The following is a 17,868-nucleotide window of genomic DNA, read 5'->3' as shown; positions in this document are numbered from 1 at the left end:
TCCGGGGACAAGTACTTTCCTTGTTGAGGATTGACCAGCCAAAATTATTTCACTAATACTATCCTTGCAGAAAGGATAAATAGGTGGTTTTTTTGTGCTGGGGCTGCAATGTTTTCAAAGCAAGTATTTGTGTTTAGTTAGGTCTTCTAACTTTTCACTTGATGCCTCTAAGTAAGTGTTGCATGAAAATTGGATGTCCTTGAAGTATGTCATGTAAAAGTCGATTGTAAAAGCTTATTGTTTCTTTGCTTGATTATAATCTTGTATTTCTTCTGGTGCTGGGGTTTGTATTTTGTTTGCAGTTACAAAGCCTTTGATACCTATTTAAAGAGAGATCTGTTGCAACTGCATTAAACTTGAGTGTATGCGAAACTAAAGCAGCTATCTGTGGGATGTGCTCTGTATGTGCAGTCTGCATTGCCAGGTGTATGGGGGCTGCAGACCCTGCCATCTTGGAGGAGGTGTCTCTTCTTACTCGATACCATGCTTCCTAATCTAGAATGTAATTATTAAATCTGACAGAAGCTTTGTCCAGTCTTCTTCAAACAAAGATATCTAATAACTGGGGAAGGTGCAGGCTATTTACCTGGGAAAAAATGCTCTTAATCCTCAAGACCCTCAGTATTTTGATCTGTATTTCATATAATTATGATAATGTTAAAATTAAATGCTTGGGAAGTGGCAGATTTGGACTTAGGTGGGTTTTACCTTGTTTCTTTTTCTTGGAAGATTACCTCTGAAGGATATAGACTTGGTTCATTTTTCAATCTCTTCGCTAGCCTGGGACAGAAGTTCATTCAGCATATAACTCCCTACAGAGGTGTTTTGCTTTCTGTATCTCATGATGTTCAGCCCAGCCTGGGCAGGCGAGTGGTAACTCTGACACAGCATCTAGATGTTCATAGATACAGTGCCATGTTGGCAGAGATTCTGCCATAGGAAGACACCCAGTAAGGATTATGTCGGTCCTGTGGCCTCAGTGCCTCACTTTCTGTGCAGTATTTGTATATGTTTATGACCAAAAAAAATTATACAAGTGCTGCAAGTTAATGTCACTTCTCAGAGAACAACTAAAAATCTTTCATGCGATGTTAATTTGTCCCTCATCCTGGCAGCTCTGGGTCTGAGGAGCGGGGAGGCTGGGGATGCTTGAGTAGCTGCGTGCCATATACTTTCTAGTTTGTTTTTAGGGGAGTTCTGTACGTGTTGTTGAATGTCCTTCATCTCTAGCTGTTCTTCTTGCAAAGTCCTGTTTAGCATCAGCCGTGCTGGCTTGTAGATCTCTCTCTGAACGCAAAATGAATGGCACACACTTCGTCTGAACTGTTGGGTAATAATAGGGTGTGAAATGTCATCTGCGGGCTGCTCAGCGCAGAGGGGGCAAGGCAGGCTGCCCTCGGTGGGGGGTTGGTGAATAGGAAGAAGACAAGAATGCTGTAAATGACTGATTCACATGTGAATGAGTAAAAGCTGATGCAGCTTTCTGAACTTGTGAAAATGACAGATTCATCGAACAGGCCACATCGGACGGTGTTCACTCGGGCCATTGAGGCGTGCGATCTGCACTGGCAGGACAGCCACTTACAGCACATTATCAGCAGTGACCTATACACCAACTACTGTTACCATGACGACACTGAAAACTCGCTCTTTGACTCTCACGGGGGGCCGCTCTGGCATGGTAAGTGGCTAAACCGGAAAGACGTTTCCATGACTTACTGCTTTGTTCACTTTCTATGGCATTATTTTGGGGGGGATGATGGGGAGATGAAGGAAAAGCCTGGCAAAAAGAACAGAGGCTCCCTTGAAATGCTGGCTCAGAAGTAGTCCTTTAAGTCTCTCTTGCGTAGTTTTAAAAACAAGAAGCAAACAAACAAAAAAGCCCTTTTGAGCAACCTAGCAAAACAGGCCATCACGGACATGGAAGCCTTGCTATTCCTCAATTATTTTCTCCATTTTAGAACATGTTCCTACAGCCTGCGCAAGGGTGGATGCACTACGATCTCACGGATACCCACGGGAAGCACTGAGGCTAGCGATAGCTATTGTTAATACACTAAGGCGCCAGCAGCAGAAACAGCTGGAAACGTTCCGCGCTCAGAAGAAAGGTAAATGTGGGGAAGAGAGAAGGGCAAAGGATGTGCAAAAAAAGTGACAATAACGCCGGACTGGAACTTTGCATGAGAGAACCAGTTTTGAAACTAAGGCAAAAGAGGTGACTTTGTAACTCTTCGGTCCAAACACTCGTAGTGGTCATGTCACATTCTGGATGTCAGGGGTTTTCTGTAAGCTGGATTGTGAGCTGTGCAGGGCGAGGGCTCTGTTCTGCCTTCTGCAATATGTCTGGGCATGATGGGGCCTTTATCCCAATCAGGGTTTTTGGTTACACAGTGAAAATATTCAGCCTGTGTAATTTACAGGCTTTTAAACAGCTTTGCATTTGACATGTCAGGTGTTTAAATTTTCTCTGGCACATAATTTAGCTGAGCTGTGTATTTCTGAGGTGTAAGCGTAAAGTTGACATTGAGGGTAACAATGAGGCAAAGTCTGCACTACAGAAATTAGACAAATTTGTCAGTTTGTTCCAAAAGAGTGTCTTAATAATGCTTAAAATTTTAGTGTTCCAGCATAGAGGTGGATTGCTTTTTTTGTTTTTGAAACTGCTTTTTATAAAATGTTCTGTGGTGTTCCTCTGATGAGCACTCCCCCTGGTTTTGGTGGTGGTTTTTTTTTTTTTTTGAAGGAACGTTCTCCTTCAGATATAGTTTCTATGCCATGTGATCCTTGCTACCCAAAATAATCCTACACTGAAATACGTTGTTAGTCTGAAGAGGCAGTGGAAGAAGGGGGTAGCTTTGTGGTTGAAGAATGCACGTGGAAAAACTGGAATTACTTTCTCAGCTGCTACAAGAATCCCTTATCCGAATTTTATTTTAGATCTTTGTTGCTGCTCTTAACTGTGTATCCTTGTGCATTGTAGGCAAAAATAGCAATATGAAGTCGTATGTGCAAATATTTCAAGTGTGTGTGCAGATATTTTCCCAGAAATGAGCATTTGGAAGACAAGGTAGAGACCTGACTGAAAAGATATTAGCTGGCAGTTCCTATGTGGCTCCATATTTTATTTTTTCCCACAGTACTCAAGGCAGGAGTTTTTCTTGAGTGCTGTGGTGTATCCTAGATTTGGGCAAAACTTAAAAGCACTCTGTATTATTACTTAGGAGAATTTGCGAAGTCTTTTTATCATGTAATGTATCTTTCCTTAACAAGCGTTCCCTTAAAAACTTTGCAGCTTTCCTGGCCTCCGGGGCTGGGGGCAGGTAGAAGAGGAGGGTGTATGTCAGTGTGTGTGTATGTCTGTATGTACCAACAGTGGGTGTGAAGGGTCTGCTGCAAGTGTGCTGGTCGTAGTATTGCTCCTTTCCATTCCCAGTTGCTAATGCAGTTTCTAGGCATTCAATACTTCTGTTAAGTTCCTTTCCCTGTGAGCAGTTTCTATAGCTGTCAACTAAGATTATGTTATTATAAATAAAAAATGGAGTGTATGAAACGCAATCGAAACATGGAAGTTTGTCGTTTGTATGTTGTCACTTGCTGCTTTTTTATTTTTTTCCTCTTATGTGTGGAATTTTAAAAAAAACACTCTTATTACTGCAAAATGTGCTGGTCTTCTCCATAAGTACATGATCTTTGCAGCTACATCCCAGCTTTAGGTTTTAGTTCAGTGAGAACCACGTGCTTCTACTTAGCTTTTATTCACATGACTGATCTGACGTCTGTGGAACCACTTGCGTGATTTAACGTTATATGTCTATATGACTAGAGGACTGAAGCCTTTGTTTGGCATGACATGAGTGAAGCTCCTAAGTAGGCACAATAGAATAAATAGAACATAAGTGATTCAGTAAGAAGTCATTGTGATTAATCCTTTTTGGTAATATTACTTACTTCTGCCTGTCATCTTGAGTACATGCTATTTGTTAGTAAGACAATGATTTACTTGTTTGTGTTTCATATTACGTATCGTGGATTCTTTAAAAAAGCCCCACCCGCCTGACAGTGTGGCCGTGTTTAATTTTGTAGCTCCACACAAGGCAAATAAGCAAGAAGCAGTATTTAAAAGCTCTGTGATAGTACATATGGTTATTCAGAAAGATGGCACTTTGTGAACAAGAGAGAGCAGAGGCAGAAGTTAGTGTGGAAGGGGCAGAGAAATAGAGCATCCATAGTGGCTTGTGTACAGTTTTTAAATGGGCACCCATATTAGGTCTGTATCTCATGATTCAGTTGTGTATATGTGTCTAGGAGGAAAAATGTTGTGAGCTGGAGTCAAAGGGGAGCTGTTGCCATAAGACTCTTCTGAAAAAAAAAAGGATTTGGGGAATCTTTAACCAAATCTGTTACCACAACCATGCTTCCTTCAATGCACTGTGGTAAACCATTTTTTAATGTTCTAACCAAATGATGGGTGAGAGCTACAAAAAAATATCCGTAGAGGTATTTGTTGACTGAAATTTTAGGATGATAGAAAATGCACTCATCTACTCAAAGGACATTTTTGTCTCATATATCTCATTTAAACTTTTTGTTTTTTAAAAGGAGCTTATCATCCTTAGTTTATTACTTCAATAAATATTTAGATGCAGGATAAGCTCATATTTTATTTATGAAATTGGAACATATTTTAAAATACTTTATTTCAGTGCCATCAGATTAACTTAAAATGTAAAAATGGTACTGCATCTTCTTGAGTGAAGAAACTGTTGTGAATATTTTAACAAAAAAGTCTTTGGTGTAATTTTTGTGCAAACATTTTCAAAAGAGTTACTGGTATCCAGTAAGATTTCAAAATACATTGAAAATTTTGACCCATAATACACTTTGCTAGTGCTTAAAATGTTTGGCCTTCGTTCTTTTTCTTTTTTTCCTGTTATTCACAAATGGCAATGAATTCTCCCTGAAAGATACTATTTTTTCCTTTTAAGCAGGAGTTACTGGGAAATACTTTGAATTCTGTACTGACAGCATTTATAATTGTTATGAGGGGCTAACATGTGCTCTCTTTTTTTTCTTTCCCTCCTTCCTTACTCCATCTTTTCTGTCACAGAACTTCTCCACAGAGGAGTAACCTCAATAACAAATCTTGAAGGTTGGGTAGGACACCCTTTGGACCCCATTGGCACTCTCTTCAGTAGCTTGATGGAAGCCTGCAGGGTGGATGATGAGAGTTTCCATGGATTCTCAGACTTCATGGGTAAGGCCAAGCAAAGGGAGCAATCTTCTATATGGAGGCTTTTTTCTATCTTGCCTTTCTGAATCAGCTTCAAAGGGTTTTTACAGTATAAGAACTCATATTTGCATTCCTTAAGAAAACACAAGGGAGAGAAAATGTTTAAAGTAAAACATGAAAACACTTAAACAATTACTAGTTACTCATTCTTGAAGACAGTTCTGTATTTCACACTTGAAATAAAGGGGACTTTACAGCAGCAGCCTTCCCCACACGTTTCTCTGTCTTATTCCTGAGAAATTGCAGGAAATCACACAACCACAGAATTGTGGAGGTTGGAAGGCAGCTCTGGAGATCTAGTCCACCAGTTCTGCTCAGAGCTGGGTCACACAGAGCAGGTTGCCCAGAACTGTGTCCAGCTGGGTTTTGAATAACTCCAAGAGTGAACACTGTACAGCGTCTCTAGGCAACCTCTTGCAGTGTTCAGCTGCCCTCACTGTAAAAAAGTTTTCTTATGCTCAGGTGGAATTTCCTGTATTTCAGTTTGTGCCCATTGCCTCTTGTCCTGTCATAGGATACCACTGAGAAGAGTCTGGCACTGTCTTCTTTACATTCTCCCATCAGATATTTATACATTTTGGTAAGATCCTCCTGAGCCTTCTCTTTTCCAGGCTAAATAATCCCACCTGTCTCACTCATGGTGTATGAGATGCTGCAGTCTTTAATCATCTTTGTGGCCCTGCAGTGGATCTGCTCCAGTGCTCCATGTGCTGGGGAGCCACAACTGGACACAGCACTCCAGGTGTGGGCTCACCAGTGCAGAGCAGAGGGAAAGGATCACCTCCCTCAACCTGCTGGCAACACTCCTCCTAATGCAGCCCAGGATGTTTTTGGACTTCTTAGCTACAAGTGTACATAATACTTCAAATTGTTGACAGAACACTTAACATTGATAACATATGTAGTCCATAGATGTTATGAATTGGAAAGTAGTGTTGCAGCATCAATACATGATTTAGGATAGGATGCGTACACCCATTTTAATTTCAGTATTTTCTTCCCAGGAGTTTAGCTGATTAATTACTTAATCTCTTTCCATTTCTGCAGTAGCTTCTTATCACCACCTGTGTGGACAGAAACTGGATTCATCCCTCCACCTGCAGCTCTTTTATATGCACATCTGCAATCTTCTTGGTGCCTTTTCTCAAAACTCCTTTCATTCAATTAGATTTTCTTCAATAAGTTTATAATCCCGTGTCCACCAATTCTGGAAGAACTTTTAATTAAAACAAATTGGAAATCAGATTCTTTGCAGTTAGGAAAAAAAAAAGCCAAAACAACCCCATGAAATAAAAACTGTATGCATTGAAAAGTAAATTCCTCCTACACATGTATATGCAATATACCAAATGCATTCAGCCTTCCCATTTGCTGCAGTTGTCCATCTCCTTACATCTGTCCATTATAACTTTTTGTTCCCAAATTAAACCGTGAACTGCTACAGATTGGAATAGCATTTTGTCATATGGTGTGTCTGTGAAGTGCCAAATGCATTACTAGTACTCTTTAAAGCAATTTCTGGCTTGATCTATGTGGAATTTATGTGTAATCTTTACTGAGTAGGACTTCTAGTGTTAATAATATACATTTTTATCATAAATAATATTGTAACAAATTAAAAAAGCCTGAAAAGAGTACTAGCAAGCAGAGAATGCTTTAAAGTCGTGGAGTTCCCAGGCCTATTGCTATTAGGATTGTGCAAATAATTCAGCTGAAATCTATGCAGGTGTATAAGCACCTTTCCCTTCCTCTTAGACATCAAGGCTTTAAGGAGATAGGGAAATGGGTGGGGGAAAAAAATTGAAATGTATCTTCCAATTTTGGCCTTATGAACACAAAGGTGGAAAAACTGCTCTTCTCTAAACCTTGCAGTGGGTTATTTAAAACCTAACTGTTTTGTGTATTTCTGCTGTGGGGAATTGGATGGGATATTTTAGGATTGGATCATTGGATTTTGAGATTCTGGTAATAATTTAAATAATTTTTTAAAGTCATGCTAACAGAGGAAACATCTGTATATGTGGCATTATAGGCAGATTGTGTGTTAGAAGGACTTGCTGATGTGTTTTTCTTTCTGTGTCACCCCTTTTAGAGAACATGGGGCAATGCAAATCTCTGGAGTACCAGCACCTGCCTGCACACAAGTTCTTAGAAGAAGGAGAATCTTATTTAACGCTGGCTGTGGAAGTAGCATTGATAGGACTGGGACAGCAACGAATAATGCCAGATGGCTTGTATGCACAAGAGAAGGTTTGTCGAAACGAGGAGCAGCTCATTTCTAAGCTACAGGAAATTGAATTGGATGATACTCTGGTGAAGATTTTTCGAAAACAAGCAGTCTTCCTATTAGAAGGTAGCTCAATATAGATGCTAACTGCTTCTTTAAACTGTCTTCACTTACACAAGCACACAGAACTAGTATTCCTGTGGAAACTGCCTTACATACTTCAGGTGTTTTTTTGATGTAGAACTTGGCAAAATTTTGTTCCAATCTCTTATGAAAATGAAACACACTTCAGATACCATATGACTATAGAGATACGGCATGTATTGACCTATAAGCCTTTTGTTTTAATTTTGATTACATTTTGTTCTTTAGATTTGTTGCTTGTCATAATTTCTGTATCCTGATTATACAACCCAGGCTCACACTTAAAAAATATAGACATTGGTTATCATCAAAAGTTCTCAGGTAGCAAAATTCTAAGTGTTCCTTGTATGGTGAAAAAGGGACTGGCAGCTTTGTGAATATATGGAGATTTCTACCTCTGTTCCCAAGTGAAGAGCTCAGAAAATTCGCTTAGAATTGCTAGGACAGAAAGGTAACGTTATATTTGTAGCAATTAGGAAAACGGCTTGCCTGAAGTTTCTATCATATGTGAAAACTGAAATATGTGGTCAAATGTTGAGGTTTAGGGCCTGACCTTGTGACTAAATTTTGACCAAGACAAACAATTTGTGTTTGGGAATTAGTTGGTGTGTTGCAATAAAATCTGTACAAATAAATGCATGCTTTTGCATGGTTTTTAAAAGGCTTAACGTGTAGTGCACCATGTTCAGACAGTAGTCTTATGGGTTCTGAGGTTGTCTTTCTGGTTTTTTGTTGTTTGCTTTTGGGTTTTGTTTTTTGTAAATGGAAGAAAAAAGCTTTAGAGGAACCAATTGGCCAAAGGCATGATCCAAGTTTTGAGTGCTTGCTCAAAGGGATGATGGGGAGTGTTGTATTGTTTTAGGTGAGTTGTGAAGACTGTTTTGCTGAAGACTGAGGTCAGGTTTTGCTTTCTTTTTGTAAAATGTTTGTCTTTTAAAACTTCTTCTTTAATGGAAGAGGTACAGTATGTTGTTTAGGATTCTCAGGTTTGAGTCACTATTTTTGCCCAGATCCTTAAAGACTTTGGTACCTACTGACGGTGCCATCTGAAACTGCAGAGAAGCCACACTATGGGGAGAGTTTGCGTTAACGGTGTGGCTGTACTGATGCTTTATGGCCTTTGGACAAGAGCAGCTGCTAGCTGGATCCAGCTATTAACCACCATACAGGGGTGCTATGGATTATACAATCAATTTTCTGCATCTGTTTACTGGTAAAGATGCTTTATGAGGAAAAGGCAGGATTTCTCTAAAGTGTTGTCTGATAATTCTAGGTTACTGCTTTGATCACTGAAATTCTTTCAATGTTTTCTTAGAGTAGTAAATGAGTGATAATAGCAGGAAATTTGCTAATACAACTACCTACAAAATTGCAGTGGTGAGCAGTGTGCAATGATGGTCTTGCATTAGTGTGTGCACTGAGAAATCTCTTTCCTGCAGTAGCTTCAGTTTACTCCAGGTTAGGCAGAAACTGGCAGCTCACATGGAGGAAAAACTGTGCAGTGATTTAAGATGCTAATCATATTGTGTTTTCATAGTTAAAGCCCTGTAGATACAATAAAGAAAGCTTAATCCAATATTAAGCTGCTTTCTATGCTGTTAATGCAGATTAATGCATGCTGTATATAGCTACCATTTGAGTGCGTGGGAAAACAGAACGCAAGACTTCTGCAAGAAGTGTTCTAATTTTTTGCCTGACTGCTAAGTTAGTGGCAGAATATATTTTCATATAAATGCTTTGCCATATATTCTTCATGTCCTAACTGAGTTTCTGACTCGACCACCAACTGGTAAACATAGACAAAATGGCTTCTTTCATTGAAGCAATGCCAGCTAGTTTTGAATGGCTTTCAACTTCATTTTAAATGATTGAGACACACTGTCACCTACTAAATCTTCATTGACATTTCCTTTGTAATCAGCCCCAGTCTTCAAAAATGCCCACCTATGGAGCTAAGAATTTTTTCATGCCTAGTGATTTTTATATTTGCATGTTGTGCTAACACACCAGTCAGGAAAACATTGCTGAAACAGCTTGGCTGTTTCTTCTCATCTGCTGCAGTGTAGAGTCAGCCATGTTAGTGTGAACCACTGCTGGAAGCAGTTTAAATGACACATGTGACTGCAGCAAAGAAGTGTGCTTACATGGCCATTCATCCATCCATGCAGGTGTGGTGGGTTGGAGTCTCTAGTAGAAGAAGCAGTAGTAATTTCTAGGACTGCTGGCTGCTATCTGTGCAATAACAGCCCTATAATACCTAATGTGAGATTCTTATTCTGTTTCTTGCAACATTTAATGCCTGAACCTCTAGTCACTGGAGTCAAAAACTGTTTGACCCAGTTTTCCTATTAAAAGGAATAATAGTCTTAAGGTTGCAGGAAAAATGTAAAAATCGGATTCATGTGCATTCTGATCATTCAGAACTCAGCAAGGAAATAGTTGCATTTAACTTTGTTGTTGTTGAACAACATGCTGCTGTTACAAAGTTGAAATACTACTCTGGCTGCATTGAGTGTGAGCAAAATCCATTGCCCCAGCAGTGGGGCTAGTTTTCCCACAACAAATACAATTTTAAAATCATGTGGCTATAATGGACTAAAAACCAGCTTTGGTGCAAGATCTGATCTAGTGGTCTCTGGAGACCAAGTCCAGACCAAAGGGTTATTTAAATGCTTGATGTCAGGTAAGACATTAATAGGGATCAGGTGCTGCTGTGGTGATTGGTCGTGTAACTTCAATTAAAGATGCACATTTCTCCACTATAACCACTCTTTTCTTCTTTCTGGTGGATTTGTGATAAAGCAGTCACACACCAACAGGGTGCATAGGGATTCATGTGCACAATGTAACTATGTAGAGACAAAGCTAGGATTATGACTTTCTAGTCTTGCATACCATAGGCTTGTTGAGTGAGCCCCATGGAGCACTGGAACCATTTTGTCATTTGTATGCACACTGGTAGTGTACTTAGTACTATACAATTTGCAGTCTGTCTTGTTGTCTCAAAGAATATATGGTATTTAATATACTTGTAATACATTGTATCTGTGTGATGTGTTTGTAATACATTTCACAGAAAATAGCAATGTAACTTTACCTTTTGTACAATATTCTGTCTCTGAATTCTAATTCTAACTGAAGGTGTAGTGAATGTTTTTAAAGGTCCAGAAGTTGCATTTTAGCAGCAAGTAAAGCCTGACATTCTCTTTCTCTTTCCTGCAGCTGGACCATATAGTGGTTTAGGCGAAGTCATCCATCGAGAGAGCGTTCCAATGCACACATTTGCCAAGTATCTCTTCACCTCTCTCCTACCTCATGATGCTGAATTGGCATACAAAACTGCACTGAGAGCCATGCGGTACGTATTCATGAGTCATCTAGAAAGAGCATAGGGAGCAGCTGGGGAAAGGGGAAAAAGCTTGGTAATCAAGACCTACTCTTTTTTCCTAAAAGAAGCATTCTTCCCATTAAGGAGAAATTATTTTGGTTCTATCATCTGTAAAAGCAATTAGTGTCCGTAGTAACTACAGTATAATCATTTATAAATGTACAGTTAGTGATTATCTACAACTGTAAAGCAGCGTTCACTGTTACAAATCCTTCTAGAATTCCACCCTTGGGGCATGTGGTTTTGTGTTAAACGATGACAGCTTTAGCATGTGCATTCTCTTACCCATGTAGTGTTGTGTATTTGTGGGTATTGGTGAGAAAATGAAGAAAGAGGCTTCTCACCAGCAGTCTCAGAATCATCTACTACCAAGCCTGTTAGGTAGGACTATTAGTTCCACTGGCCTTCTTTATAAATTAACTCTCAGTGATAGATTTGAAACCATATGGTGTGGTTTGAGGCAGTACTTTTTGCCTGTGCTTCATAACAAAGCAGTCTTGCCCACTTCTGGGTGAATGTTGGGATTTAGATGGAGTATGTCATATGACAACAAAATGTCTGACTTACATCACATTGTCTTCAGTAATCAGGGAAAAGATGTTTCTCAGGGAGTGCTTAGTGTTTGCTGGCTTTATCTCAAGGCAGGCCACAGTGGTAATGGTGGCTAAGAAAAGCCTTCTGAAGGATGTTTCAAGGGTCTAAATGATCAGCGATACATCTGTTGTCCACATACAAAGCAGGGGAGGAACTGGTCCCAACTGGATTGTCTGGTCACTGACAAGAGCCTTGTAGTTGGTGGTTGACAACTGAATGCCAAGACCAATCAAGTCCCAGATTGAAGGAAAAAAAAAAAAAAAGTTGGGTTTTCCCAGTCACTATTATCAAGAATGATTGCACAGTGATTGAAGGACACACTATCCATATAACTAGTATTAGCTTCATCAGACAGGTTGTGTTCTAGTGGTTTGGACATGTCTATTCTGGAGCTAGTTTCTCCAAAAAGCTCGATGGGAAGAAAATAATTCTGTGTTCAAAGGACTAAATGGGAGGGCATGCATAAGAACAAAACATAGCTACTATCAGGTCAGGCCAAATGTCTGCTTAGCCTGTTTTTCTTTTGCCTCCAAGAGTGTCTAGTAATGGATGTTAAGGAAAGAGTCTAAGAGATACGAAGAGTGACTTTGCATGCTTGGTGCGTATGATTAGCATTTTAGGGAATAAATTGAGAAGACAAAAGTGTGTTACTGAAACTGTTGAGAACATTCAAACGTATGATCAGAAAGCTGTCTGTTCCATCTAAGTACACCCCTCTTATTTATCACTAGTTAGGTACGTCAATAACCCTGGTCATATCAGATCAGCAAGATAGTATAAAATGTGGGGGTAGGGGTTTTGTTTGAGGTTTTTAGTGGTGTTTTGTTGTTGGCTTTTTTTTTAATAGAAAAGGTCAATTTTATAAAGTAGACTTGTATCCTTGTATTTATTGTCAATTACTACCCTAAAGTGTTTCTCAGAGATTGTTTTTGTGGACTTGTCCTCCTTAAACTAAACTACTGAAACCATGCTGAAAAGCTGGAATAGGCATCCATCAGCAGCTTTGCACAGTGCACTGAACACTTCAGTGAACATGACTGCAGCATGCCATTCCTTTTGAAACAGGGATTTGGGCTTTCCCCAGAAATCAATCATAACTGAAAACTTCTTTTCTGGAAGTTTCCTTTCTCAACTGGAAAAACAAGCAAGACACTGAAAGATCCAAATGATGAAGTCTCCAGTTAGTCATGAGTAGCTCCAGCCATCTTTTGGTATGAAGCTGTTACCTCGGCCATAGAAGTTACTTTTCAAACAGAGCAGTATAAGAAAGAGTTGTCTGTTCATTTCCATCTGGTAAAATCACAGGAGGCATCATTGTAATCGAGGCTGTTCTCCATAGCCCTTTTGTCATCACTTTATATGGCAGATGAGAGTTCAGCCCTAGATAATAATCAGTCTTTCTGTATTTTGATATCTGGCACTCTTCAGAAATGTGGACTGCTATCTTGAATGGTGGTGATGGCAGGTTTAGGCACTTGCTATTCCATGGCTGTCTGCATTCCTCAGCACTTCTCAAATTCTCCTGAAGAAGGTTGGTTACTCTTCCCATTCGCACCAAAGTGATAGTTCAGTGTATAAAGGACTCCCAGTATAAACCAAATTAAAATGTAACTTAATACTGCCTTGAGGGGTGAAGGAGAAAGCAAACATGAAGATTGAATGTCTGTCTTATGGTCGTGAGGTTGAATGGATCAGAAGAGAAAAACTTTTCTTCCATGGCAGGGAGGAAATGGCTGTGGCAAGGACAAAAATCTCAGTAAGTAAGTAGTAAAGGTGCTGCATAGAAATCTGTGCAGTTGCTTATGCTTTTAGAAGGGAAGCATATTTTGTTCTTCACTTCAACATTTATTAAAGACGCTAACTTCTCAAGACCCTAGCTAGCTGCTCTGCAGACGTGTTTAGTGTCAGTCTACACACAAGTCTACAGTTCCATAGAGTTTCATCTCTCTGTATTCAAAGTCAAGTGTTTCTGTTTCATTTTTTGAATCCTGTGTTACTGTGTGGAACACTCAGTATGAAATCAATGGAAGCCAAGGCTAAAGCCTTTCAAGCATACACCTCAGGTCTGCAAAGACGTTGTGCTATCCTTCATGGTCACTTCTGTCCACAGTTCTCTGCTTGCAGCACTGAAACATATGGAGTGGAGCCTCGGAGAATGTGGATCTGCAGTGACCTAGTTGACTGCTCACTTGGAATCTGAACTTGAATGCTTGGCTTAGTTTGGCTGATCCCATGTTAAGCCTGAATTTCACTCAGGTTTTGGGAGCCAGACTTCAATGGTGGTGTTTAATCACAAGGTAGCTTTGCTAAAACCTAACTAAATAATTGGTGTTTGAAAGGGAGGGGAAAAAAGTGAAGAATGCTAAACCTGCGTGTGCTTGTTCTGATGTTTCGTAACCTTGCCAAAATTGCATGAAAGCCATCAATTCACAACAGTATTTCTTTTCACAGCAAAAGAACATAGCAGCTGGCAAAGAAATTCAAAGTGACAAAAGATTTCCTCAAAACAGCCTCTTTCTTTCATGCTCTTTGTCTATTTACTGTTACTTATAACCTAATAATCCCTTTTTGCATCAGGCAGTTGGAATTTTTACTGTTTATTGAAACCATCTAATAATGCATCTCTTCCCCTGCCCTCTCCCTGTATTTGGAAAAAAACAGCTGAAGAATTTATATGTATTTTATTTTTATGTGTATAAAGCTATATAAAGAGGTGTTTCAGAGGTACTAGGGAAGAAATTTGACTCGATACAAATCAAAAGGGAAGTTTTGGGGCTTTTCTCATATTAGCTTGCACTTATATGTGTCTGAAAATCTTAATATAACCTACTGATAGTTATTTACATGGTGTGTTGTATTTATATGTGCCTGCTAGATACCCTCCCATATATTCAAAATTACCTTTCTCAGGGAATTCTTAAAGATACTCTCATATGCTTTATGAATTTAGAGAAAACTGATGGAACTTAAAACTATCTTACTGTGAAAAAGACATGCACTCCAGTTACTTAAAGAACTTAGGTATTTATTTAAGTGCAAGAAATTGTAACTTATTTTTAAATGAGCTTATTCCTTAAGAAATAATCTATCAGAGAAGATCACAATGCATTGGATTTTCAGTATTCAATAGTTGCAATTTTATTGACAAAAGGGATACAATTTCCTTTTTCTTCCCAGATGACTTCCTGCTAGAAAATCACTTGCATATGAAAGCTGGTAGAAACAGAGCTCAGATGTTAACTCTGATCAAGAAGCTAAGCACCAGAAAGCCTTTCTTTCTGGACACTGTCTTATTACTATGATTTCATGTATCATTAACCATTTATGTCCTGAAACTATGCTTAATTGTGTTGAATAAAAATACCCATTTTTGTTCACCTCTACTTTTTGCATTGACATTTATATAGTATCTAGTGTACTGGTTGTATCTAGTGTATTGTGAGGGCCATCAGTTTTATTGTAGTAGTCAATAACAAACACGTTAATTTGAATTTAAGTATGAATTCTCCCTAGTGGATAAGACTGTTGTAGATTGACACATATGCAAAGAAATTTTTGTGTCGGGATTAGAAAGTGAGTCTGAAAAGTAACTTTAAAGGAAACTTCCTCTGTCACTGCTGTTAGGGATCCTAACATCAGATTAATGTTACGTTACAAAATGTTGGTAGGCTAAAGTTCAAGGACTTTAAAAATAGTCATAGTTGAACAGTAAAATGTCCTTTTTGGACACAAATTCATATCTGAATTTATTTCAAGGTCAAAAACTGAATGACTTGTTGAATGTCACTCTCCCTTACTTTGAACGTTTGTAAGTGAAGAAAGTATGTTCCAAATATAGAAAAATATTTACATGTTCTCAATACAGTAGAGAACTATACCACTTTCCTTCCTGAGGGCTATGGTTCAAAGACTGAAACAAGGCAGGGAGAAAAGCTTCAGCTCTGTGCATGATGCAGAAAGTCTCTGCTGCCTTGGCTAATGGGTGACTTAATTGTCCTGTGAATTCCTGCAGATGCCCACTGATGTAGGCAAGTTTGGTAAATGGACTTTTTAGGATTCCCCAAGAGAAGTGGTTTTCCAATCCTTTTTTTCTAATAGCCAAAAAGGCTCATTTTGTAAACAAGGTTAGGTATTCTTGCAGTTTTAGGTTTGCTCATGAGTAACCTAATATAATAACAATTTAATGAAAGAGGATTTCTTCTGTATTTCAGGTTGCTAGTATTGGAATCTACAGCTCCTTCAGGAGACATGTCCCGCCCACACCACATTGCATCAGTTGTTCCAAACCGGTATCCCCGCTGGTTCACCCTAAGTCACATCGAATCCCAGCAGTGTGAACTGGCATCGACCATGCTAACAGCAGCCAAAGGTACATTGATGTCAGTTATGTACTCAACTAAATGTATGCTTTTAATATTGCATGGAGTAAACAGATTATAAAACTTCTGTTTAGGAATCCAAATTGCAGTCTTATAGGAACTTGAAATGGGTACAACAAACTGAACTGGCTTAAACCTGTCACTTAATTTTCTAGCAAAGTAGTTAAGCTAGCTTGACAGTAGCCAGATGAGCTTGATTTTTTTTCTCATCAGCTTGGCTGATGAGACAGGTTTTTGTTCTTCTGACACACAACATAGACTGTGAGACCCAGGAGAATTTTAGAATCACTTCTAAAATTCACAGATCAGGATGACTTTCGGCCATGTACTGCACTAACACTATCAGGCACTATAGGAGTTTGTGCTGTCTTGTATCTTTCATTCAAATGTGTTTTAATTATGGAAAGATTCTAAAAACAAAGTCTGTATAACTGAAATATACTATTGCATAGCAATGGAAGGCTCAATTATAATGCACCTCTGGATGTTTTGGGAGCTTGTTCCATTTTGGTGATTTTGTTTACACCTTGCAGGTGATGTTCGGAGGCTGGAAACAGTGTTAGAATCCATCCAGAAAAATATCCACTCCTCATCACACATCTTCAAACTTGCCCAGGATGCATTTAAAATAGCAACACTCATGGACAGCTTACCAGACATCACTCTTCTGAAAGTTTCTCTCGAGCTGGGCCTTCAGGTATTTCCCTTGTTCACTATTATTACACTAGAGGAGAGGAATTTGACCCAGTGTTGGTGGGTATAGCTTTTATGCACTGAGGACCATACCCTCTTTGGGCTCTGTCTGGAGTTTTTAGATTCTTTTTTCTGATGCTCAGTGGACTGGTAAACACAGACCAAGGGTCTGTGCAGACCCTTTGTGCTGTTTGGGTGGAAGATAGAGCTGGGAGCAGCTGGCTGCAGGGCACTCTTCTGTTCAGGGGTGACAGGGGTCCAGTGCACTGGGTTGAGGAGTATATGTAGGACTGACTAGAAAGCAAAATTACTCTGCTTGCCAGAAATGCACTGTATTTTCTGTATGGCCTTGAGGGCTTTCTTACCATTCCTTCCCTTCCTTTCCCCTAAATGAGATTTGGTAGGTGCTTGTTGAATTGCTAGAAAAAGCTGACCATAATGATCTGTTTCTAAGGCAGACTGTGCTAAGAGCAGCCCTCAGCCCCTTCATCAAAATCCTGTACTCCGCAAGCTGTGGGACGGTCAGATGCATCAGACTCAGCTTGAAGTGTACAAGAACCTCAGATCTGTTTTTAGGCTCTTAGGAGAGACTTTGCAAGCTAAAAGGAGACGGCTAAGTTTTAGGTCTCTGGAGTAATAGTGCCTGACACTGGTGAATCTTGGAGTTTACACAGTTCCTTTCAACAAAAATAAATCTCTTCATCCCTCTTCAGAGAGTTCTTAAAAAAAAAAAAAATGCAAAGATCAGAAAACGACGTACTACTTTGCTTCAGTAAAGAAAACTCTAAAGAGCTCTGGGGAAAGGAAGTTTGGAGATGCAACCCCAGTTGCATCTCATGCCAAAGAAAGGTACTGTTTGCCTATTCTAGATGTTTGGAAGCTGAAGTCTTTAATCAGAAAGCTGACATTCCTTATGCTTTGTTAGCCTTTCATATTCCCAAGGTTGCTGTAGAAATTGTTTCTTTTCACATCTTGCTATTTTTCGGTCTTAAATGTATGTTTACTTGAGACAAAGAAAGATCTTTTATGATTAACCTGTGTGTCACTTGAAGCATTCACTAGGTAGCATTCAGTGGTAGCAGCACACTTTGGATATCACTGTATTCCTGGATACCTCTTTGTGGTTGATGGTGTCATCAGAATCTCTTCAGTG

General features: G+C 39.3%; 1 protein-coding gene across 1 annotated transcript in view; it reads left to right on the top strand.

The window, feature by feature from the left end:
* LOC104618129 (zinc finger SWIM domain-containing protein 6-like) overlaps window positions 1–17,868 on the top strand; it is a gene marked incomplete at its 3' end in the record, with an annotated part of 54,192 nt that overhangs the window by 30,555 nt on the left and 5,769 nt on the right. The window contains 7 exon segments of the mRNA XM_010283651.1: window positions 1,505–1,681; window positions 1,962–2,108; window positions 5,108–5,254; window positions 7,383–7,643; window positions 10,884–11,019; window positions 15,855–16,012; window positions 16,556–16,719. Coding sequence (XP_010281953.1) covers window positions 1,505–1,681; window positions 1,962–2,108; window positions 5,108–5,254; window positions 7,383–7,643; window positions 10,884–11,019; window positions 15,855–16,012; window positions 16,556–16,719 — 1,190 coding nt within the window.

The sequence above is a fragment of the Phaethon lepturus genome, unplaced genomic scaffold, assembly GCF_000687285.1.
Source record: "Phaethon lepturus isolate BGI_N335 unplaced genomic scaffold, ASM68728v1 scaffold8883, whole genome shotgun sequence".
Taxonomy (NCBI): Eukaryota; Metazoa; Chordata; class Aves; order Phaethontiformes; family Phaethontidae; genus Phaethon; species Phaethon lepturus.
This window is presented reverse-complemented; position numbering and strand designations above follow the sequence as displayed.